Source organism: Dendrobates tinctorius, unplaced genomic scaffold (assembly GCF_039654945.1).
Source record: "Dendrobates tinctorius isolate UK_male_01 unplaced genomic scaffold, ASM3965494v1 ptg000274l, whole genome shotgun sequence".
NCBI classification, from domain to species: domain Eukaryota; kingdom Metazoa; phylum Chordata; class Amphibia; order Anura; family Dendrobatidae; genus Dendrobates; species Dendrobates tinctorius.
In genome coordinates, this window is record NW_027361941.1 from 971585 (window position 1) to 997038 (window position 25454).

The 25454-nt window shown below is 49.2% G+C and overlaps 1 protein-coding gene and 1 long non-coding RNA gene across 2 annotated transcripts in view; one reads left to right on the plus strand and one right to left on the minus strand.

Moving 5' to 3' along the window:
- Positions 1 to 15307: 15307 nt before the first annotated feature.
- The window catches only part of LOC141072527 (uncharacterized), a 71628-nt gene continuing 61481 nt past the window's right edge, over positions 15308 to 25454 (minus strand). The window contains exon 4 of the mRNA XM_073559800.1: positions 15308 to 16558. Coding sequence (XP_073415901.1) covers positions 15517 to 16558 — 1042 coding nt within the window. The 3' untranslated portion in view covers positions 15308 to 15516. The remainder of the gene's footprint in view (positions 16559 to 25454) is intronic.
- LOC141072504 (uncharacterized) lies at positions 22600 to 25327 on the plus strand. Its single transcript, XR_012226690.1, has 2 exons — positions 22600 to 23576; positions 24782 to 25327. It is a non-coding gene; the product is annotated as an uncharacterized lncRNA (long non-coding RNA).

The window sequence follows — 25454 nt, forward strand, 5'->3', positions numbered from 1 at the left end:
GCCGTGCCCGCCTGCTTGTGCCTCAGCCATGCTCGTCGGCCAGTGACAACTGTGTCGCCTGTTATGCCTCAGCCGGGTTCGCCTCAGTCTTGCCCGTCTGTCTGTGCCGCAGCCAGTCCAGCTAGCCAGTGCCCCAGCCGTGCTCTCTGTGCTTCCTTGCACCCATGCTGTCTGTGCACTGTGCTTTGCATGCTCTGTAAAGCACGCGCAGGCCCTAGCCTGCTTCTTGGCATACCTCCCCGTGCTTCTCTAAGGAATGCGCAGGTCTTGCCATATACCCTGTCGTACCCTCTTGCACGTACAGGTCCTAGCCTATTCCCTGTCATGCCCTCTTACACGCACAGGCCTAGCTTGTACCCTGGCATGCCTCCTAGCACGCACCCTGCCTTAAACCCTGGCTTGCCTGTCGGATTCCCGAAACCTGCCGACCGCTGCCAGAGGTCCGGAACCAGATGACTGCGGCCTGATGTCCGGAGCTGATTTCCGCAGCCTGATGCCTGGATCCTGTCGGTCGTTGCCAGTAGTCCGGAGTCCGATGCCATCGCACCCTGCCTTGGACCCTGGCGTGTCTCCTAGCACGCACCCTGTCTAGGACCCTGGCGTGTCTCCTTGCACACACCCTGTCTTGGACCCTGGCGTGTCTCCAAGCACACACCCTGTCTTGGACCCTGGCGTGTCTCCAAGCACACACCCTGTCTTGGACCCTGGCGTGTCTCCAAGCACACACCCTGTCTTGGACCCTGGCGTGTCTCCAAGCACACACCCTGTCTTGGACCCTGGCGTGTCTCCTAGCACACACCCTGTCTTGGACCCTGGCATATCTCATAGCACGCACCCTGTCTAGGACCCTGGCGTGTCTCCTAGCACACAGCCTGTCTAGGACCCTGGCGTGTCTGCTAGCACACAGCCTGTCTTGGACCCTGGCGTGTCTCCTAGCACACACCCTGTCTTGGACCCTGGCGTGTCTCCTAGCACACACCCTGTCTTGGACCCTGGCGTGTCTCCTAGCACACACCCTGTCTAGGACCCTGTCGTTGTGACGGACTCAGCTCCTGCTGAGCCCATTTTTTGAGTGGACCCTCTGGGTCGTGGCACCCACCCACCGAGGGCGAGCTGACCTTGTGAGAATCCACCCCCTATACAGGGAGTGTCAGGGGCAAGACCAAGGGGGTGAGCCACCACGACTGCTGGGACCAGACGGCCGGCTCAGGGGACACTAGACGAGTGTCTGACGACAAGGACGAGCAGGAAGCAAGACGAGACTAGACGTAGGTGCAAGGTATCTTCATTAGAATAACACAAGATCACATACAGAGAAAACACGCAAAACGTGCAAGGTGCGCGCGTGGGCACGCCAAGGTCCATAACATGGTACGTGCCAGATGGCACGCCTAGGCACAGGTAATGGCATGATAGCATCGGACTCCGGACTGCTGGCAAACCGACAGGGTCCAGGGATCAGGCTGCGGACGTCAGCTCCGGACATCAGGCCGCAGTCATCTGGTTCCGGACCTCTGGCAACGGTCGGCAGGTTTCGGGCATCCGGCAGGCAAACCAGGGTTCAGGCAAGGAGGCACGACAGATATCCAAGCAGGGTGCGTGTTTAGGGAACACGCCAAGGTCCAAGGCTAGGTGCGTGTGTAGGGGACACGCCAGGGTCCAAGGCTAGGTGCGTGTGTAGGGGACACGCCAGGGTCCAAGGCTAGGTGCGTGTGTAGGGGACACGCCAGGGTTCACAAACGAGACAGGGTGCATGTGTAGAGCCACGCCAAAGCATAGGATAAGACAGAGTGCGTGTAGAGACACGCCAAGGTACAAGACAGAGTGCGTGTAGAGACACGCCAAGGTACAAGACAGAGTGCGTGTAGAGACACGCCAAGGTACAAGATACAAGACAGAGTGCGTGTAGAGACACGCCAAGGCACAAGATACAAGACAGAGTGCGTGTAGAGACACGCCAGGGTTCAGAGCAGGGCTGCGTGCTAGGAGCTACGCAGGGACGCACACCTCACTGGCCAATGCGCACGGCTGTAACGCCAGCACGAGGCACGACTAAGGCACAGGAGGGGGCAAAGGAACCTTCGTGCTAGGAGCCACGCCAGGTTCAGGGCAGGGTGCGTGCTAGGAGCCACGCCAGGGTTCAAGGCAGGGTGCGTGCTAGGAGCCACGCCAGGGTTCAAGGCAGGGTGCGTGCTAGGAGCCACGCCAGGGTTCAAGGCAGGGTGCGTGCTAGGAGCCACGCCAGGGCACAAGGAAGGGCTGCGTGCTAGGAGCCACGCAGGGGGCACGCCACACTGGCCAGTACACACGGCTGTACACAAACACGTGGCACTTACCACGGCACAGGAGACGGCCAAGGGGAACCCACGCCGGGGTTCAATGCAAGGACAAGGCAGGGAACAAGGCAAGGAATACAGGCAGAAACAGAGCCAGGTCAGAGAGAGGACAGAGTCTAGCAGCGGAGCGTAGGCAGAAGCCCAGAGCCGGGCCAAGGGAAGACCTTGGGACTAGACAAAGAAATGAGGACTAAGGAGAGGAGGAATGGTGCGTGTGCCAGGGAGCACTACAGAGCACCATAGGAGAGAGAGCGAGGCAGAGCAAGCAAAGACTGAGACCATAGGGAGGAACACAAAGCAAGGAATAGCAAGGCAGAGAACACAGGGAGGACTACAAGTCAAAGCATAGCAAAAGCAAGACATGGCAAAACAGGCGAGGCAGAGAACGCAGGAAGGACTACAAGTCAAAGCATAGCTAAGGCGAGACATAGCAAAACAGACTAAGACAAAGAACAGCAGAAGGACTACAAGGCAAAGCAAGGCAAAGACAAACATGGCACGAGAGACAACACAAGACATGGCACAAGACAAAAGGCGGAATACGAGCACGGAGCGTGTGCAGAGACGCACTACAGAGCAAAGTGCAAGGGCACAGAATAGAGGGAGAAACCCCACAGACCCAGAGCCTTGCAGCGAAGCAACACAATAATCAGGCCCTGAGCATAGGAAGAGGCGGCCTGATATAGGGCATAGCACCTCCTCCTCCAGGTCAGGACCAGGGGAGCACTTCCGGGATTCTAGACATGACGAGATGATAGCAGAACCAGACAGTGCAGGATCTTAGGAAACGTCACATGATCAGGGTTTCAGACATGACGAGATGATCACCGAACCAACCAGTGCAGGATCCTAGGAAGAACACATGATCCGGGATTCTAGACATGACAAGATGATTGCAGAACCAGACAGTGCAGGATCTTAAGAAACATCACATGATCAATGACTCCAGACATGACGAGAAGATCACAGAAGGCAGAGCAGAAACGCAGGGATCCTGCAGCTCAGACATGAGGTGAGTCTGCACACAGCTCTAGCGAACATGCAGGACAGCAGACAAAACATGCGCATGCACATCGCTCCAGGAGTTCTTGAGACAAACAGACATGGCAGACATGGCGGACGTGACAGTCGTGTCTCCTAGCACACAGCCTGTCTAGGACCCTGGCGCGTCTGCTAGCACACAGCCTGTCTTGGACCCTGGCGTGTCTCCTAGCACACAGCCTGTCTAGGACCCTGGCGCGTCTGCTAGCACACAGCCTGTCTTGGACCCTGGCGTGTCTCCTAGCACACAGCCTGTCTTGGACCCTGGCGTGTCTCCTAGCACACAGCCTGTCTTGGACCCTGGCGTGTCTCCTAGCACACACCCTGTCTTGGACCCTGGCGTGTCTCCTAGCACGCACCCTGTCTTGGACCCTGGCGTTTCTCCTAGCACGCACCCTGTCTAGGACCCTGGCGTGTCTCCTAGCACACAGCCTGTCTAGGACCCTGGCGCGTCTGCTAGCACACAGCCTGTCTTGGACCCTGGCGTGTCTCCTAGCACACAGCCTGTCTTGGACCCTGGCGTGTCTCCTAGCACACAGCCTGTCTTGGACCCTGGCGTGTCTCCTAGCACACACCCTGTCTTGGACCCTGGCGTGTCTCCTAGCACGCACCCTGTCTTGGACCCTGGCGTGTCTCCTTGCACGCACCCTGTCTTGGACCCTGGCGTGTCTCCTAGCACGCACCCTGTCTTGGACCCTGGCGTGTCTCCTAGCACGCACCCTGTCTTGGACCCTGGTATGATTTCTAGCACGTGTTATGCCTTGAACATTTGGCGTGCCCTTGCACGCACTTTGCTGTGCTTCACTGTTTATGCCTTGCACCTGATTAAAGCTTGAAACCACGTTTATTGAAGAAACCCAATGATCTCGCTTTATGTTTTGCATCCTGCTCGTCCTGCTGCCGGACACTCACTAGTGTCCCCCTGAGCCGGCCGTCTGGTCCCAGCAGTCGTGGTGGCTCACCCCCTTGGTCATGCCCCTGACAATCCCTGTACAGGGGGTGGTTTCTCACTAGGTCAGCTCACCCTAGGTGGGTGGGTGCCACTGCCCAGAGGGTCCACTCAAAAAATCGGCTCAGCAGAAGCTGAGTCCGTCACATAGCTAGATGGACAGATAGATGATAGATAGATAGATAGACAGATGGATAAATAGAGAGATGATAGATGGATGGATAGATAGATAGATAAATAGATGGATAGATAGATGATAGATAGAAATATAATAGATAAATGGATAGATAGATGGATAGAGAGACAGATAGATAGACAGATGGATAGATAGATAATAGATAAATGGATAGATGGATAGAGAGATAGATGGATAATAGATAGATAATAGAAAAATAGATAGATGGATATATAGATGGAGATAGATAATATATACATAGATGATAGATAAATAGATGGATAGATAGATGAATAGAGAGATAGATGAATAATAGATGATAGATAGATAGATGAATAGATAGATGGATAGAGAGATATGGATAATAGATAGATAGATAGTTGATAGATAGATAGATAGCAAGACGGATTGATAGATATATAGAAAAATTGATAGAGGTAGAGATAGAGGGATGGTGAACTATGAAGCCAATAGGGGACTTTATAATATATACAATAATGCAATTTTATGGCAATGTACGGGGTTTTTACAGTGACACACCTTAGGTGATGAGCTGAACTGCCAGTGAACTGCTCAGCTCATCAGACGCTGCCGAGGAAAACAAAAGAGGCGCAAGGGAGGAAAACGAAAGACGAGGAGGGAGATGGGGGGAGGTGAAGCTATAGATTTTCAATGTGCAGGCGCAAGATTCACAGCCCTGCAGTGTGAATACTTAATAACACACTGTGGGGCGGGATCTGGGGACTCCAAAACACATGGGCTCGATAGCCTGATGTCAGTTCCTTGGCAGCACACACTGCGCATACCCGAGAACTAGTGGAACAGCGCAGGCGCCCACCGGCATGTAATGCCAACAGCAACACAGGAGGAGGCGGCGTAGGGACGAAACAGCTGGGAGGCGTCTTAAACAGAGGGACATATCAAACCTCTGTGACTGAATCCAGGTATGAGGACCTATTTATAAAAGTCAATATTTCGGCGTTACTGGGGATCAGATACTACTGCTGCTGCTCTTTCATTCGGGGGACTACACTTCTCTCATACCCCAAAATCAGACAATAGAGCAGGTGGAGGCGTTGGTTTGCTCCTATCACCAAAATGTACCTTTCAGGTTATCCCTCAAGTACCCTCACTTGTCTTCCCTTCTTTTGAGGTCCATGCCGTCAGACTCTACACCCCCTTCTCCATGCGAGTGGCGGTGGTATATCGTCCTCCCGGACCCTCCCATCAGTTCCTGGATCATTTTGCCACTTGGCTTCCACATTTTCTCTCCTATGACATCCCTACCCTCATCATGGGAGATTTCAACATCCCCATTGCTCTTCCCCTCTCCCTATCTGCTACTCCCCTGTTATCTCTAACCTCCTCATTCGGCCTCTCGCAGCTTACTAACTCTCCAACGCATGAAGACGGAAACTCCCTCGACTTGGTCTTCTCTCGGCTTTGTGCAGTGGATGATTTTGCAAACTCCCCTCTCCCGCTCTCTGACCACAACCTTCTTTCATTCTCTATCAAGAACTGTCAGGCTGCTCAGGTCACCCCCACTGTCCATACTTATAGAAACATACAGGCCATTAACACCCAGAAACTTATGAAGAACTTGCAGTCTTCATTGGCCCCTATCTCCTCCCTCTCATGTCCTGATTCTGCATTGAAGCATTACAATGAAACACTTCAAAGTGCCCTGGATGAAATTTCACCTCCTATACAAAAAACAACACGACACAGACGGCGACAACCGTGGCACACCCTGCAAACATGTTTCCTGCTGCGATGCTCCAGGTGCGCCGAACGTCTGTTGAGAAAATCCAACCTACCTGAAGATTTCATCCATTATAAGTTTATGCTTAGAACATACAACACTGCCCTTCACCTCTCAAAACAAACCTATTTCAACACCCTCATCACTTCACTGTCCAATAACCCGAAACGTCTCTTTGACACTTTTCATTCCCTACTCAACCCAAGAGTGCATGCCCCAACCATGGAGCTTCAAGCTGATGATCTGGCCAATTACTTCAATGAAGCAATTGACCAGATCCGACAGGAAATTATCTCCCAATCCCCTCATACCATGCACTGTCCTCCCTCCCCCACTGCATCTTGCTCACTCTCTGATTTTGAACCAATCACAGAACAAGAAGTAAGCAGTTTCCTTGCATCTTCTAGCCCAACCACTTGCACCATTGACCCCATTCCGTCACATCTCCTCCAGTCCCTTTCCCCTATTGTCACCACCCACCTAACTAAAATATTTAACCTCTCTCTCCTGATATCTTTCCTACCTCATTTAAGCATGCCTTCATACATCCACTACTTAAGCAACCATCCCTTGACCAAAACTGTGCCTCTAACTATAGACCTGTCTCTAATCTTCCCTTCATCTCTAAACTCCTGGAACGCCTGGTCCACTCCCATCTTATCCGCTATTTCTCTGATAACTCTCTTCTCGACCCTTTCCAATCTGGTTTCCACTCTTTACACTCTACTGAAACTGCCCTCACTAAAGTCTCTAATGATCTACTAACAGCTAAATCTAATGGTCATTACTCCATGCTAATTCTCTTGGATCTCTCTGCAGCGTTCGGCAATGTGGATCACCAGCTCTTCTTCACTATGCTCCGCTCCATCGGCCTCAAGGACACTGTTCTCTCCTGGTTCTCCTCCTATCTCTCTGACTGTTCCTTTACTGTATCTTTTGCTGGCTCCTCCTTCCCACATCTTCCACTTACTGTTGGGGTTCCTCAAGGATCGGTTCTAGGTCCCCTCCTCTTCTCTTTGTAGACTGCCCCTATTGGTCAAAAAATCAGTAGATTTGGTTTCCAGTACCATCTCTATGCTGATGACACTCAATTATACACTTGTTCTCCTGACATCACACCTGCCTTTTTAGAAACCACCAGCGATTGTCTAAACGCTGTGTCTAGCATCATGTCCTCACTATATCTGAAACTGAACCTGTCAAAGACTGAACTCCTTGTGTTTCCTCCCTCTACTAATGCACCTATGCCCGACATTGCCATTTCTGTGTGTGGTTCCACTATTACTCCCCAGCAACATGCCCGCTGTCTTGGGGTCATACTTGACTCCGAGCTTTCATTCGCCCACCACTGTTATGAATGAGTCACCATAGGAGGCAGACACAAAAATAGCAGCTAAGTCCAGAAAACCGGAGAAGTTGGCAACTATCAGATTGCAGACCCCTGAACCTAACAACACAACTAGCAGTAGCCGTGGGGGGTTCCTATGGTGCCCTAGACCCCTCGATCACAGCCGGAGAAACTAAATAGCCTAAAGACAGAAAAGGAAAACTAAACTGCCCCAGAGCAGACCCCAAAGTAAAAGGCAGCCCCCAACATATAATGACGGTGAAGCAAGATGAAAAAACACACACAGATAGAAAGATAGGCTGAGCAAACAATGGGGCCCAAACTCACTAAAATAGGACAGGATAGGACAGCTGCTGTCTGCAATCTGCAAAAACCCTGAAAAGACATAAACCAACAGGCTGATATGGAAAAAGGCCCTGAAGCAGCTAGGCTTCAAAAACTATATCAGCACTCAGGTATTTTCTGAAGACAGAGCTAAAGGAAATCAGATCACCCCAGCAGGGAATGACAGAAATCCAGCAAAACAAAAACAACGTACAAATGCAAACGGAAGAGCAGAAAACTTAGCTTTTGGAGAGCAGGAATTCAGACTGGTATCCAAGGATCCACAGAGGAATCACCCGCAGAGCAGACGGGCGTGGACAGCCTTATATCCAGTCAGAAACTCCACTCAGCCAATCATCATCATTAGACCCAGATGCCTGATAATCAGGCTCACTATCTTTCTTTACTAGAAGAGGGAGTTCATCGGGCCTCAGTGGTAAAGGGGAAAATGAACTCACAACAGTACCTCCCCCTTGAGGAGGGGTCACCGAACCCTCAACCACGCCACCAGGACGATCAGGGTGGGCCCGATGAAAGGCACGCACCAATCTTTTGGCATGAATATCAGAGGCAGAGACCCAGGAATTATCCTCCTGACCATAACCCTTCCACTTAACCAAATACTGGAGTCTCCGTCTAGCCAGACGGGAATCCAGTACCTTCTCTACCTCATATTCCATGTTACCTTCAACCAATACAGGGTCTGGAGGTGCCACCCCAGGAACAACAGGTTCAACAAACCTCTTCAACAAAGACTTATGGAACACATTATGGATTTTAAATGTGACAGGAAGAGCCAAACGAAAAGAGACTGGATTAATAATCTCCAAAATCTTGTAAGGTCCAATAAATCTAGGCTTAAACTTAGGAGAAGCCACCTTCATAGCAATATTTTTTGATGATAACCACACCATATCACCAACCTTAAACTGGGGACCAATGGTCCTATGTCGGTTGGAAAACCGCTGGGCCTTTTCCTGGGAGAGAGATAACTTATCCACCACTTGGTCCCAGATCTGGTGCATTCTCTCCACCACAGTGTCAACACCTGGGCAGGCAGAGGGCTCCACCTGCCCTGAAGAAAATCGAGGATGAAACCCAAAATTACAAAAAAGGTGACATCAAAGTGGCAGAACTAGCTCTATTATTTAAAGCAAATTCGGCCAAGGGCAAAAATGAAACCCAATCATCCTGATCAGCGGAAATAAAACATCTCAAATATGACTCCAAGGTCTGGTTTGTTCTGTCTGTCCATTGGTTTGAGGGTGAAAAGCAGAGGAGAAGGACAACTGAATTCCCAGCTTGGAACAGAAAGTTCTCCAAAATCTAGACACAAACTGAACCCCTCTGTCAGATACAATGTTCTCAGGAATCCCGTGCAAGCGAACCACCTGTTGCAAAAACAGGGGTACCAACTCAGAGGAAGACGGCAACTTAGGGAGTGGTACAAGATGGACCATCTTAGAGAATCTATCACAAATCACCCAAATAACAGTCATTCTCTGAGAGACAGGTATATCAGAGATAAAATCCATTGAAATATGGGTCCATGGCTTCTTGGGGACAGGCAAAGGCATCAACAACCCACTAGAGCGAGAACACGATTTAGACCGGGAGCAAGTCCCACAGGACTGCACAAAATTCCTGACATCACGAGACAAGGAGGGCCACCAAAAAGACCGACTCACCAAATCTCTAGTACCAAAAATACCTGGATGACCAGCCAAAGCAGAGCAATGAACTTCAGACATCACTCTCCTCTTCCACTGGTCAGGAACATACAACTTTCCACTGGGACAACGCTCAGGTTTGTCCTCCTGGAACTCTTCCAGAGCACGTCTCAAATCGGGCGAGATGGCAGAAAGAACTACCCCTTCGCCTAAGATGGTAGCAGGTTTGGTCACCACAGGAGAATCAGCAAAGAAGCTCCTAGAGAGGGCGTCTGCCTTGACATTCTTAGTTCCAGGAAGAAAAGAAACCACAAAATCAAAACGTGTAAAAAACAAGGCCCACCTAGCCTGTCTGGGGTTCAAGCGCTTAGCCGACTCTAGGTAAATCAAATTCTTGTGGTCAGTGAGGACCACGACTTGATGCTTAGCTCCCTCCAACCAATGTCTCCACTCCTCAAATGCCCATTTCATGGCCAACAGTTCCCGATTCCCCACATCATAGTTACGTTCAGATGGAGAGAACTTTCGGGAAAAGAAAGCACAGGGATTCATTTTAGATGTTACAGGATCCTTTTGGGACAAAACAGCTCCTGCACCAATCTCAGAAGCATCCACCTCTACCTGGAACGGAAGTGAGACATCAGGTTGCCGCAAAACCAGGGAGGAAGGGGAATCTTCGCTTCAGCTCCTGAAAGGAAGAAACAGCCTCTGGAGACCAATTTAACACATCAGCACCCTTCTTAGTCAAATCAGTCAATGGCTTGGCAATACTAGAAAATTTTGCTATACATTTCTGATAAAAATTAGCAAAACACAAAAACTTCTGAAGGGCCTTCAAAGAAGTGGGCTGAACCCAATCGTGAATGGCCTGTACCTTGGCCGCGTCCATTTCAATAGTTGACAGAGACAAAATAAATCCCAAAAAAGAAATCCTCTGTACTCCAAAAAGGCATTTAGATCCTTTGACATACAGGGAATTCTCCCTCAAGATCCGGAACACAGTCCGAATATGTTCCACATGAGAATCCCAATCCTTGGAGAAGATCAAAATATCATCCAGATAGATAATCAAAAATTTATCGACAAAATCTCGGAAAATATCGTTCATGAAGCACTGGAAGACAGAAGGGGCATTAGTGAGCCCAAAAGGCATCACCAGGTACTCAAAATGTCCCTCCGGAGTATTAAACGCCGTCTTCCATTCATCCCCATGCTTAATGCGAATAAGATTATACGCCCCCCTGAGGTCAAGCTTGGTAAACCAACAAGCACCTTTAACTCTAGAGAATAGATCCGAAATCAGGGGTAACGGATACTGATATTTAACAGTAATTTTGTTGAGGGCACGATAATCAATACAAGGTCTTAATGATCCATCTTTTTTGGCTACAAAAAAAAACCGGCATCTAAGGGTGAAGAGGATGGTCTAATATGACCCTTCTCCAACGCCTCCTTAATATAGGATCGCATAGCCTCGTGCTCGGGTACAGATAAATTGAAGAGCCGACCATTGGGGAATTTACACCCCGGGCTCAGTTCAATTGCACAGTCATAACTTCTATGAGGAGGCAGAGACGCAGACTCATTCTCACTAAATACATCATAAAAGTCCGCCAAATAATCAGGAACATCATGCGACTGAGGAGAGGTGGAAAACACCGGAGCCTCACTAAAGGCACACCGACAACCCCAACTCACCACAGACACAGATTTCCAATCCAAAACTGGATTATGAATTTGCAACCAGGGAAACCCCAGAACAATGGTATCATGCAGATTATGCAACACCAAAAATCTGCAATTTTCTTGATGGTCTGGGGCGACCCGCATTACCACCTGGGTCCAAAACTGAGGTTTATTTTTTGCCAAAGGAGTAGCATCAATCCCCCTCAAAGGAATAGGCGTCTGCAGAGGTGTCATCGGAAATCCACAACGTTTAGCAAAATCCAAGTCCATTAGGTTTAGAGCTGCTCCCGAATCCACAAAAGCCTTGGCGGAAAATGTGGACAGGGAGCAGATCAGAGTAATAGCCAGAAGAAACTTAGGTTGAACACCACCAACAGAAAACGTGTGTGCAAAGCGTTTCTCTCGTTTAGGACAGACAGAAATAATATGCGAGGCATCTCCACAGAAAAAACACAACTTATTACGCCTTCTGAACTCCTGATGCTGCTCTCTGGACAAAACTCTATCACATTGCATAGGCTCAGACACTCGTTCAACAAGTGGCAACACCACTCGTGCAGTTTTGCGTTCGCGCAAACGCCGATCAATCTGAATGGCTAATGACATAGAATCGTCAAGACCAGAGGGAACAGGAAATCCCACCATAGTATCTTTTACGGCTTCTGACAAACCCTTCCGAAAGAGAGCAGCCAAGGCATTATCATTCCAGGTAGTAAGTACCGCCCACTTTCGGAATTTTTGACAGTAAGATTCTGCAGAATCTTGACCCTGGTTCAATGCCAGCAGGGTCTTTTCAGCCTGATCAATGGCATTAGGTTCGTCATACAACAACCCCAAGGCATGAAAAAATGCGTTCACATTAGTCAGAATAGGATCATCAGGTTTCAAAGAAAACGCCCAATCCTGGGGATCGCCAAGCAGCAAAGAGATGACAATTTTAACCTGCTGCGCGGAGCTCCCTGACGAGTTAGGCTTCAAGGCAAAAAATAATTTACAATTATTTTTGAAATTCAAAAATTTAGACCGATCCCCAAAAAATACATCAGGTGTGGGAATCTTTGGTTCAGCAGTATGAGAATTAGCAAGGTAGGCGGAAATTCCCCGCACTTCCGCAGCGAGCTGCTCCACACGATCACACAATTGCTTTATCTCCATTGAGAGAAAAAAAAAAAAATTCCCCCTACGGCCTCAGAGATATAGAGGAAAAAATATACACACCTTTTTTTTTTTTACAATTCTTTCCTGCTATTGAGTACCCTAGGATCTGCGGTTCGGCGGGTGATTCTGTTATGAATGAGTCACCGTAGGAGGCAGACACAAAAATAGCAGCTAAGTCCAGAAAACCGGAGAAGTTGGCAACTATCAGATTGCAGACCCCTGAACCTAACAACACAACTAGCAGTAGCCGTGGGGGGTTCCTACGGTGCCCTAGACCCCTCGATCACAGCCGGAGAAACTAAATAGCCTAAAGACAGAAAAGGAAAACTAAACTGCCCCAGAGCAGACCCCAAAGTAAAAGGCAGCCCCCAACATATAATGACGGTGAAGCAAGATGAAAAAACACACACACAGATAGAAAGATAGGCTGAGCAAACAATGGGGCCCAAACTCACTAAAATAGGACAGGATAGGACAGCTGCTGTCTGCAATCTGCAAAAACCCTGAAAAGACATAAACCAACAGGCTGATATGGAAAAAGGCCCTGAAGCAGCTAGGCTTCAAAAACTATATCAGCACTCAGGTATTTTCTGAAGACAGAGCTAAAGGAATTCAGATCACCCCAGCAGGGAATGACAGAAATCCAGCAAAACAAAAACAACGTACAAATGCAAACGGAAGAGCAGAAAACTTAGCTTTTGGAGAGCAGGAATTCAGACTGGTATCCAAGGATCCACAGAGAAATCACCCGCAGAGCAGACGGGCGTGGACAGCCTTATATCCAGTCAGAAACTCCACTCAGCCAATCATCATCATTAGACCCAGATGCCTGATAATCAGGCTCACTATCTTTCTTTACTACAAGAGGGAGTTCATCGGGCCTCAGTGGTAAAGGGGAAAATGAACTCACAACACACCACATTCGATCACTGGCTTGCTCTTGTTATCTGCACCTCAAAACATTTCTAGAATTCAACCTTTTCTTACTTTTGACTCCGCAAAAACTCTTATTGTTTCTCTTGTTCATTATCATCTGGACTATTGTGAATCTCTTCTAATTGGTCTCCCTCTTACCAAACTCTCCTCCCTCCAATCTGTCTTGAATGCTCAGTCAGGATTATATTCCTCGCTAATCGTTACACCGACGCCTCTACCTTGTGCCATCCCTTACACTGGTTACCCATCCACTCCAGAAACCAGTACAAACTTATTACCCTCACCCACAAAGCACTCCACGGCTCAGCATCACCCTACATCTCCTCCCTCGTCTAAGTCTACCACCCTACCCATGCCCTCCGTTCTGCCGATGACCTGAGGTTAGCGTCCTGAATAATCAGAACCTCCCACTCCCGTCTCCAAGACTATACACATGCTGCGCCAATTCTTTGGAATGCACTTCCCAGGTCAATACGATTAGTCCCCAATCCCTACAATTTTAAGCGTGCCCTGAAAATACATTTATTCAGACTGGCCTACTGCCTCAACACATTAGCCTAACTACTCCATGTGGCACAGTCAAAAGTTTTACCACAACCAGGTTTCCCACATCATGTTCCCATATGCTTTATGCATCTATTAGCCCTCTGCGTCTGTACTGTTACAAACTTAACATTATGGTTGGTCCGAACAATGAAGGCAACTGTTACCACCCAACTTTTGAGTCTACTGTTGTGAATTCCCTGGCTCAGACTTCTGAGCCGAAGCTCCCCCTGCTCCCTCCGATGGTTACTGGAGGTAGTGGAGCTGGCCAGATTGACAGAGGTCTGCCACCTGATGATGATGATGACGAATGGAGATCTGGAGTTACTGATTGGAGTATTTAAGTCTGCAGACTTCCTTCAATCCCTGCTGGTGATTGCTTTCCTGTGCATTGAGGTCTGATGTCTCCTGCCCTGATCCTGCATTGTTCAGCTAAGTTGTGCATTTGCTAATCCTTTGCATCTGATCTGGTTTTGTCTCTCTCTGCTTGTTGTGTGGGTTCAGCTTGCTCCTCTGAGGGCCGTGCTGGACCACCGCTCCATATGTTACAGCCTGTGTCAGTTTGTTCAGTCCCCTGTTATATTGGTCTCTTTTGCTTTGCTTCCAGTTCATACCGGAGCGCTGATATAGTGGGGGCAAAGTCGTGTGACTTCAGTGTTTTTTTGTACATCAGACGTGTTGGATTTTTCTGGGTTTTTGCTTACTTGAAGACAGTGTCTTTTCTTTCCTGTCCTGTCTAGTCAGTTTGGGCCCCATCATTTGCTCAGTCTATTTTTCTGCCTGCGTTTGTTTCATCTTGTCTCACCGACAATATATGTTTGGGGGCTATCTATTCCTTTTGGGGTCTGCTCCGGGACAGTTTAGATTTAGGCTTGCTTTAGGCTTAGTTAGCTCCCTGGCTGTGCCGAGGCGTCTAGGGCATCGTAGGTACGTTCCACAGCTACTGTTAGTTGTGTGAATAGGATCAGGGGTCTGCAATCCGCTTAGTTACCAACTTCTCTGGTTTTCTGGTGACTTAGCCTGTTCCTGCCATCCTCCTCGGTGACCCATTCATAACAGTCTACCTTTTTTCCTCATAGATTGTAAGCTTGCGAGCAGGGCCCTCATTCCTCTTGGTACATGCTATGATCTATATGATTATTGTTATGCTGTAATGTCTATTGTCTGTACTAGTCCCCTCTGAAATGTAAAGTGCTGCGGAATATGTTGGCGCTATAGAAATAAAATTATTATCAGAACAGAAGAGCCACCTTCACAGAATGCAGCCTTAGTGCTGCTGAAGGTGGCTTTTAGTTAAAGACGCCCTGGAGGGTGACAGGTTCCCTTTAATAAGGTTTAGTTTTATCCTTTTGTCAGCAAACATGAGGAATGACAAGAGACAACGCATTTAAGATTTAATTTTGGTTAAAACTATTCCAACATTATGAACATAAAAAAGTGTTCTCCCCTATATGACATCTTTGATGTTTATTAACAGTTAATTTCCAAGTAAAATATTTCCCACATTAAGAAAATGTAAAAGCTTCTCCTCTGTGTGACTGCTCTGATTGGGATCAAGAAGCGCTTTCTGGCTAAAATATTTCCCACATTAACATGAAAAAGGCTTCTCCCCTGTGTGAGTTCTCTGGTGCTTAACACAATTTGATTTGTTGTTAAAACATTTCCCACATTCTGAACAGGAAAAAGGCTTCTCCCCTGTGTGAGTTATTTGGTGGATAACAAAATGTGATTTATGTGCAAAACATTTCCCACATTCTGAACATGAAAAAGGCTTCTCTCCTGTGTGGATTCTCTGGTGCTTAACACAATCTGATTTATTGTTAAAACATTTCCCACATTCTGAACAGGAAAAAGGCTTCTCCCCTGTGTGAGTTCTTTGGTGGATAACAAAATGTGATTTATGTGCAAAACATTTCCCACATTCTGAACATGAAAAAGGTTTCTCCCCTGTGTGAGTTCCCTGGTGCTTAACACAATATGATTTATTGTTAAAACATTTTCCACATTCTGAACAGGAAAAAGGCTTCTCCCTTGTGTGGATTCTCTGGTGATTAACACAATCTGATTTATTGTTAAAACATTTCCCACATTCTGAACAGGAAAAAGGCTTCTCCCCTGTGTGAGTTCTTTGGTGGACAACAAAATGTGATTTATGTGCAAAACATTTCCCACATTCTGAACATGAAAAAAGTTTCTCCCCTGTGTGAGTTCTCTGGTGCTTAACACAATCTGATTTATTGCTAAAATATTTCCCACATTCTGAACATGAAAAAGGCTTCTCCCCTGTGTGAGTTCTTTTGTGGGTAATAAATTGTGAATTCTGTGCAAAACATTTCCCACATTCTGAACAGGAAAAAGGCTTCTCCCCTGTGTGAGTTCTTTGGTGGATAACAAAATGTGATTTATGTGCAAAACATTTCTCACATTCTGAACATGAAAAAGGCTTCTCCCCTGTGTGAGTTCTCTGGTGCTTAACACAATCTGATTTATTGCTAAAATATTTCCCACATTCTGAACATGAAAAAGGCTTCTCCCCTGTGTGAGTTCTTTGGTGCTTAACAAGATTCCCTTTCAGACTAAAATATTTCCCACATTCTGAACATGAAAAAGGCTTCTCCCCTGTGTGAGTTCTCTTGTGGGTAACAAAATTTGATTTCCGTGCAAAACATTTCCCACATTCTGAACATGAAAATGACTTCTTTGCTTTAGTAGCAGTTTGTTTTTTAATGCCTATTTTGTGACTTTGATTTTCCTTAGTAGTCGGTAATGAAACAGAAGATGGGACCTGTTTCATAGGATCAGATGACAGAACTTTGCTGTGAATGGATGATGATATATCTGGAGTAATGGCAGTCACTTCAGTTGTATCTTGTAGGATCTCAAGATCATCAGATTGAAAAATTGAAGATGTCAGCTGTCTGTCTGATCTCCTGGTACAGTCATCTGCTAAGATTAAAAAACAATTATTTTTTAATAAAATTTCCTTGAGTTTTATATTTTTGAACATTTCTACTTAAACTGTCCATAAAAATGGCAAGCTATGTAAAAAAACTTTAATTATTTACCAAGACAATGACAGTTCACAGTCTGATAGAAAACCAGGTGTAATGTTTTACCTGTAGTTTATTACAATCCTCCTTGAAATTACCGTATTTTTTGGACCATAAGACACACCTAGGTTTTAGAGGAAGAAATTAGGAAAAAAAATTGAAGCAAAAAATGTGGTCAATTCTGTACTTAATATCCCCTATCCTGATATATATGGTTCCCTCATCCCCATTCTTATACACATGGCCCCCTCATCCCTATCCTGGTATGCATGGCCCCCTTATCCCTACCCTGGTATGCATGGCCCTATCCCTATCCTGGTATGCATGGATCCCTCATCCCTATCCTGTTATGCAAGGCCCCATCCCTATCCTGGTATGCATTGATCCCTCATCCCTATCCTGGCATGCATGGCCCCATCCCCATACTGGTAAGCAGGGACCCCATCTCATCCTAGTAAGCATGATCCCATCCCTATCCTGGTATGCAGGGTCCCCTATCTCATCCTAGTATGCATAGCATCTCATCCCTATCCTGGTATGCATGGCCCCATCCTTATCCTGGTATACATGCCGCCTCATCCCTATCCTGGTATGCATGGCGCCGTCATCCCTATCCTGGTATGCATGGCCCCATCCTTATCCTGGTATGCATGCCGCCTCATCCCTATTCTGGTATGCATGGTCCCATACCTATCCTGGTATGCAGGGACCCCATCTCGTCCTGGTATGCAGGGCCCCATCTGGTCCTAGTATGCATAGTCCCATCCGTACCCTGTTATGCAGGGCCCCCATCTCGTTTCCTTATGCATGGTCCCATCCCTATCCTGGTATGCAGGGCCCTCATCTTGTCCTAGTATGCATGGTCCCATCCCTATCCTTGTATGCAGGGTCCCATCATCCCTATCCTGGTATGCATGGCCCCATCCTTATCCTGGTATGCATGGTCCCATGTCGTCCTGGTATGCATGGCCCCATTTCGTCTTGGTATGCAGGCACCCCATCTCATCCTGGTATGCAGGGCCCCATCTTGTCCTGGTGTGCAGGGCCCCATCTCGTCCTGGTATGCAAGGCCCCATCCTTATAAGTGGCCTCCACCCCCATTCCTATCCTGGTATGCGGTATGCATGGCCCCCATCAGAAAACATTAAAAAGTAAACCATTACACTTACCTACCCGGCGTTCCCTCATAGCATCCTGCTCCATTGCTAGCAACTGCTATATGCTTGTAAGCAGTGCTGAGAACAGTGAAAATTCATTAATATTCATTTCTCTTAAGTAGCGGCACACGTGACCGCTGTAGCAGCAGGAAGTGGGTGGCTGACAATGCGCGCTACTGAAGAACAATGAATACTCACTGCCCTTTGCGTGCACATGACATCCCTGCCATCCACTGCTTACAAGCATATAGCAGTTGCTGGCACCGGAGCAGGGCTGTTATGATTGGGTCACCAAGGAGGAGAGCAAGCCCAAGCTAAGCTACTGAAAACCAGAGAGGTTGGTAACTAGGCGGATTGCAGACCCCTGATCCTATCCACACAACTAGCAGTAGCCATGGAGCATGCCTATGATGATCCTAGGCGCTTCGGCACAGCCAGAGAGCTTACTAAGCCTAAAGCAAGAAAGGGGAAATCTAAACTGCCCCAGAGCAGACCCCAAAGGAATAGACAGCCCCCACACAAGTACTGACGGTGAAACAAGATGAAAGCACAAACACAGGCAGGTAAATAGACTGAGCAAATGATGGGGCCCACATTGACTAGACAGGAAAGGGAAGACACTGCCTGCAATCATGCAAAAAACCCTGCAAAAAAGTCCAACACGTCTGATGCAAAAAATACTGAAGTCGTATGACTTCACCCACTATATCAGCACTCTGGTATATTCTGTAAGCAGAGCAAAAAGAGGCCAATCTAATAAGGGACAAAAACAAACTGGCACAAGCAGTAACATATGGATGGAGATTCAGCACAGCCCCAGCCGGAGCAGGCTGACCACACAAAACTGAGATAGACAAAACCAGATCAAATTTAAACAGAATAGCAAATGAACACTTAGTTGAACATGCAGGGACTGAGCTGGAAACTAAGACCTCAGGAGGCAGGAAGAAAACCACCAGCAGGGATAGAGGGAGTCGGCTGTCTTAAATCCCAGTCTGAAACCCCAGATCTCCAATCGTCGTCCTCATTATCAGGTGGCAAGCCTCTGTTAATCAGATCAGCTCCATTACCTCCAGTAACCACCAGAGGGAGCCCAGAAAGAGAACTCGCAACCCCTCTGTCAGTTCCACTACCTTCAGTAGTAACCAGAGGGAGGCCAAAAAGCGAATTCACAACACAGGGCGCTGTGAGGGAGCGCAGGGTAGGTAAGTGTAATTGTTTGTTTGTCATGTCCGCCATGTCTGTTATGTCTGCCATGTCTGTTTTGCCTCAAGAACCGCTGGAGCAGTGTGCACGCGCATCTCGTGTCTGCTATCCTGCTTACCTCGTGACTGCTGAGCTGCGTGACTGCTGGGTCACCTCGTGACTGCTGAGCTGCAGGATGCCTGCGTTTCTGCTCTGCCTTCTGTGATCATCTCGTCATGTCTAGAAACCCTCATCATGTGACCTTTCCTAGGATCCTGCACTGTCTGGTTCTGCAATCGTTTCTGCATGTCTGAAACCCTGATCATGTGACCTTTCCTAGGATCCTGCACTGTCTGGTTCTGCAATCGTCTCTGCATGTCTAGAAACCCTGATCATGTGACCTTTCCTAGGATCCTGCACTGTCTGGTTCTGCAATCGTCTCTGCAGGTCTGAAGCCCTGATCATGTGACAACGCTCTGTGATCCTAGAGGAGCTGAACTGGAAGTTCTTCCCTGGTCCTGACCCGGAAGTGGAGGTGCTTTTGCCCTATATCAGACCGCCGCTTCCTATGCTCAGGGCCTGAGCATTGTGTTGTTTCTCTGCATGGCTGCTTGGTCTGTAGGGTTGCTCCCTCTATTCTGTGCCCTTGCACCTTGCTCTGTAGTGCGTCTCTGCACACGCTCCGTGCTCATATTCCGCCTCTTGTCTTGTGCCTTGTCTAGTGTTTGTCCTTTGTGCCATGTTTTGTCTTTGCCCTGCTTTGCCTTGTAGTCCTTGTTTGCTCTGATTTTGTTCCTTGTTTCTTTCCATGTTTCCTGTCTCGCTTTGCTTTGTGGCTTCAGGTACCCTTCTGTTATGAATGAGTCACTGAAGGAGGAAAAAACAAAAATACAAGCTAAGTCCAGAAAACCGGAGAGGTTGGTAGCTATCGGATTGCAGACCCCTGATCCTATTCACCACAACTAACAGTAGCCGTGGGGGGTTCCTACGGTGCCCTAGACCCCTCGTTCACAGCCGGAGAACTAAATAAGCCTAAAGAAAGAAAGGGGAAATCTAAACTGCCCCAGAGCAGACCCCAAAGCAATAGACAGCCCCCAACATGTATTGTCAGTGAAAAGCAGATGAAAACACAAACACAGACAGAAAGACAGGTTGAGCAAACGATGGGGCCCAACTAACTAAATAGGAAAGGACAGAAAAGATGCTGGCTGCAATCCGCAAAAAACCCTACAAAAATGTCCCAACCGTCTGATAGGGAAAAAGGCCCTGAAGTCGCTAGACTTCAAAATCACTATATCAGCACTCAGGTATATTCTGAAAACAGAGCAAAGAGATAAACTGATCAGAGACAAAAATGGAGCTCATCCCGTCTCAACAAAGGCAGGCTGAACACAAAACACGAAGCAAACAGACAAAATCTCATGGAAAAATAAGAGAGCAAAAACTTAGCTTTCAGTAGACAGGACTAACTGGTTGCAAGAGCTCAGAGCAGAAAGGATCACCAGCACCCCTTTAGGGCGTCGGCTGCCTTATATCCACTCAGTGATTCTGGGTGTCCAATCAGGCTCCACCTGTTCAGATGACAGGTTCTTCTCAACCCAATCAATTTCACTACCTCTCTTCACCAGCAGAGGGAGTTCATCAGACATCAACGGTGAAGGGGAAAATGAACTCACAACACCCTTCTCTGTACCCTGTCCGTGACGTTTCTCCCTACACGTGCAGGCCTCAGTCTCTGTACCCTGTCCCTGACGTGTCTCCTTACACGTGCAGGCCTCCGTCTCTGTACCCTGTCCCTGACGTGTCTCTCTACATGTGCAGGTCTCCGCTCTATACCCTGTCTAGTCCCAAGGTTCTCCCTTGGCCCGGCTCTGGGCTTCGGCCTACGCTCCGCTGCTAGACTCTGTCCCTGTCCCTGACGTGTCTGTCTACAGGTGCAGGTCTCCGCTCTGTGCCCTGTCCCTGGCGTGCCACTCGGTACGCACAGGCCTCGTCTTGTACCTTGCCCCTGGAATGCCCTCTGCATGTGCAGGACTCTGACTCTTTCCTTATACCTTGGCTCTGATGATTCGTGCGCTCTTGCACTTTTCGTACTAGGCTTTGCCGTGCTATATCGCACGCGTCTGTCCTGTACCTTTGTCTAGCCCTGCTATGTGGCTCCGTGCACGTGCCTGGTCGCCTGTGCCCGTCTGGTGTGCCTCAGCCGTGCCCCGTCCAGTGCTATAGTGGTTTCCGGCTGCGTGGCCGCAGCGGTGCCGCCTCTAGTCGTGCCCGCCTGCTTATGCCTTCGTCGGTACCACCTGCCAATGCCCCAGTCGTGGTTTCCGTGCTCCCTTGCACTCATGCTGGTTCTCGCACTGTGCCTTTTCGTGCTACTCTTGCACAACTCTTTTGCTTACTTTGCTCTGCTCTGAACCTTGTCTTGCCTGCCGGATTCCGTAACCTGCCAACCGCTGCCAGAGGTCCGGACCTAGATGACTGTGGCATGATGTCCGGAGATGATGTCCGCGGCCTGATTACTGGATCCTGTCGGTCGATGCCAGCACCCGGATTCCGATGCCACCGTTCCCTGTCTCTCCCTGGCGCGTCCTCTGCACGCGCAGGTCACCTTTCCTGTACCTGTCCTTGGCATGCCCCTTGGCCTGCGCAGGCCTCCATCCTGTGAACCCGAACCTGGCATGTCCATTGACACGCATCATGTCGTTAACCCTGTCTTGTTTCCTTGCATGGAACCCTGGCTGACTTTCGGATGTCCGGATCCTGATGATTGCCTACAGAGCTTCAGAACCTGATGTCCCGGTTGATCTTCGCTTGCTGTCCGGAGTCTGATGTCATCGTGCCTCCGCCTACCATCTGCACGTACCATGCTTGGACCTTGGCGTGCCCTTGCACGCACCCTGCTATCTTGTCCCTGTTCTGGTTATGTTTGTACCTGATGTTATCCCTGAAGCCTTCCGTAAATGAAGTTTCTTTGAACTAACGTCTCGTCTCGCCTTGTCTTGTTTCCCTGAGCCAGCCGTCTGGTCCAGCTGCCGTGGTGGCTCACCCCCATGGTCTTGCCCCTGACACTCCCTGTATAGGGGGTGGGTTCTCAATAGGTCAGCTTGCCATAGGTGGGTGGGTGCCACGGCCCAGAGGGTCCACTCATTCAAAGAAGAAATGACTCAGCATAAGCTGACGCTCGTCACAGAATACTCAGGCCATGGACTCCGCTGGTACCTCGGCTACCCATCTGATGAAGAATCTGATCTGCTCTATGTCTCCTGAACTCGCTTGAAATTGGCTGTACCCCGGCCGCTCTTCTGATGTAAATCAGACCCGGCCCTTGACCTCTGAACTTGTTTGGAAATGATGGCAGCCAGAGTAAGACTTGTTTGTCTACCCGCAGTCCTCCCCACTGGATCCCCGTGTCTCGTCCACGGCTCCTGTGTCTTGACAGCTGCAGGTGTCCGTTTCAGATGTCGGATCAACGTTGTTGGAGTGGTTTGTACTAAACTCTGGTTTCTGCCGAAGAATTTTTCTTTCTTCTTTCCAGCCCCGATAAGAGAGGGCTTAAGGAGGGGGGTACTGTCATGTCCACCATGTCTGTTATGTCTGCCATGTCTGTTTTGCCTAAAGAACCGCTGGAGCGGTGTGCACGTGCATCTCGTGTCTGCTATCCTGCTTACCTCATGACTGCTGAGTCACCTCATGACTGCTGAGCTGCGGGATGCCTGCGTTTCTGCTCTGCCTTCTGTGATCATCTAGTCATGTCTAGAAACCCTCATCATGTGACCTTTCCTAGGATCCTGCACTGCCTGGTTCTGAAATCGTCTCTGCATGTCTGAAACCCTGATCATGTGACCTTTCCTAGGATCCTGCACTGTCTGGTTCTGCAATCGTTTCTGCATGTCTGAAACCCTGATCATGTGACCTTTCCTAGGATCCTGCACTGTCTGGTTCTGCAATCGACTCTGCATGTCTAGAAACCCTGATCATGTGACCTTTCCTAGGATCCTGCACTGTCTGGTTCTGCAATTGTCTCTGCAGGTCTGAAGCCCTGATCATGTGGCCTTTCCTAGGATCCTGCACTGTCTGGTTCTGCAATCGACTCTGCATGTCTAGAAACCCTGATCATGTGACCTTTCCTAGGATCCTGCACTGTCTGGTTCTGCAATCGTCTCTGCAGGTCTGAAGCCCTGATCATGTGACAACGCTCTGTGATCCTAGAGGATCTGAACTGGAAGTTCTTCCCTGGTCCTGACCCGGAAGTGGAGGTGCTTTTGCCCTATATCAGACCGCCCCTTCCTATGCTCAGGGCCTGAGTATTGTGTTGCTTCTCTGCATGGCTGCTTGGTCTGTGGGGTTGCTCCCTCTATTCTGTGCCCTTGCACCTTGCACTCTAGTGCGTCTCTGCACACGCTCCGTGCTCGTATTCCGTCTCTTGTCTCGTGCCTTGTCTAGTGTTTGTCCTTTGTGCCATGTTTTGTCTTTGCCCTGCTTTGCCTTGTAGTCCTTGTTTGCTCTGATCTTGTTCCGTGTTTCTTTCCATGTTTCCTGTCTCGCTTTGCTTTGTGGCTTCAGGTACCCCTCTATGTACCCTGTCCCTGACATGTCTCCCTACACATGCAGGCTTCAATCTCTGTACCCTGTCCCTGACGTGTCTCCTTACACGTGCAGGCCTCCATCTCTGTACCCTGTCCCTGACGTGTCTCCCTACACGTGCAGGCCTCAGTCTCTGTACCCTGTCCCTGACGTGTCTCCTTACACGTGCAGGCCTCTGTCTCTGTACCCTGTCCCTGACGTGTCTGTCTACACGTACAGGTCTACGCTCTGCACCCTGTCTAGTCCCAAGGTTCTCCCTTGGCCCGGCTCTGGGCTTCGGCCTACGCTCCGCTGCTAGACTCTGTCCCTGTCCCTGATGTGTCTGTCTACACGTACAGGTCTCCTCTCTGTGCCCTGTTCCTGGCGGGCCCCTTGGTATGCGCAGGCGTCGTCTTGTACCTTGCCCCTGGCATGCCCTCTGCATGCGCAGGACTCTGACTCTTTCCTTATACCTTGGCTCTGATGTTTCGTGCGCTCTTGCACTTTTCGTACTAGGCTTTGCCGTACGGTATCGCACGCGTCTGTCCTGTACCTTTGCCTAGCCCTGCTATGTGGCTCCGTGCCTCCATGCACGTGCCTGGTCGCCTGTGCCTGCCTGGTGTGCCTCAGCTGTGCTGCCTCTAGCCATGCTCGCCTGTGTGCCTCAGCCGTGCCCCGTCCAGTGCTATAGCGGTTTCCGGCTGTGTGGCCGCAGCGGTGCCGCCTCTAGTCGTGCCCGCCTGCTTATGCCATCGTCGGTACCACCTGCCGGTGCCCCAGACATGGTTTCCGTGCTCCCTTGCACTAACGCTGGTTCTCGCACTGTGCCTTTTCGTGCTACTCTTGGACAACTCTTTTGCTTACTTTGCTCTGCTCTGAACCTTGTCTTGCCTGCCAGATTCCGTAACCTGCCGACCGCTGCCAGAGGTCCGGACCTAGATGACTGTGGCCTGATGTCCGGAGCTGATGTCCGCGGCCGGATTACTGGATCCTGTCGGTCGATGCCAGCACCCGGATTCCGATGCCACCGTATCCTGTCTCTCCCTGGCGCATCCTCTGCACGTGCAGGCCACCTTCCCTGTACCTGTCCTTGGCATGCCCCTTGCATGCGCAGGCCTCCGTCCTGTGAACCCGAACCTGGCATGTCCGTTGACACGCATCATGTTATTAACCCTGTCTTGTTTCCTTGCATGGAACCCTGGCTGACTTTCGGATGTCCGGATCCTGATGATTGCCTACAGAGCTTCAGAACCTGATGTCCCGGTTGATCTTCGCTTGCTGTCCGGAGTCTGATGTCATCGTGCCTCCGCCTACCATCTGCACGCACCATGCTTGGACCTTGGCGTGCCCTTGCACGCACCCTGCTATCTTATCCCTGTTCTGGTTATGTTTGTACCTGATGTTATCCCTGAAGCCTTCCGTAAATTAAGTTTCTTTGAACTAACGTCTCGTCTCGCCTTGTCTTGCTTCCCTGAGCCGGCCGTCTGGTCCAGCTGCCGTGGTGGCTCACCCCCTTGGTCTTGCCGCTGACACTCCCTGTATAGGGGGTGGGTTCTTACTAGGTCAGCTCG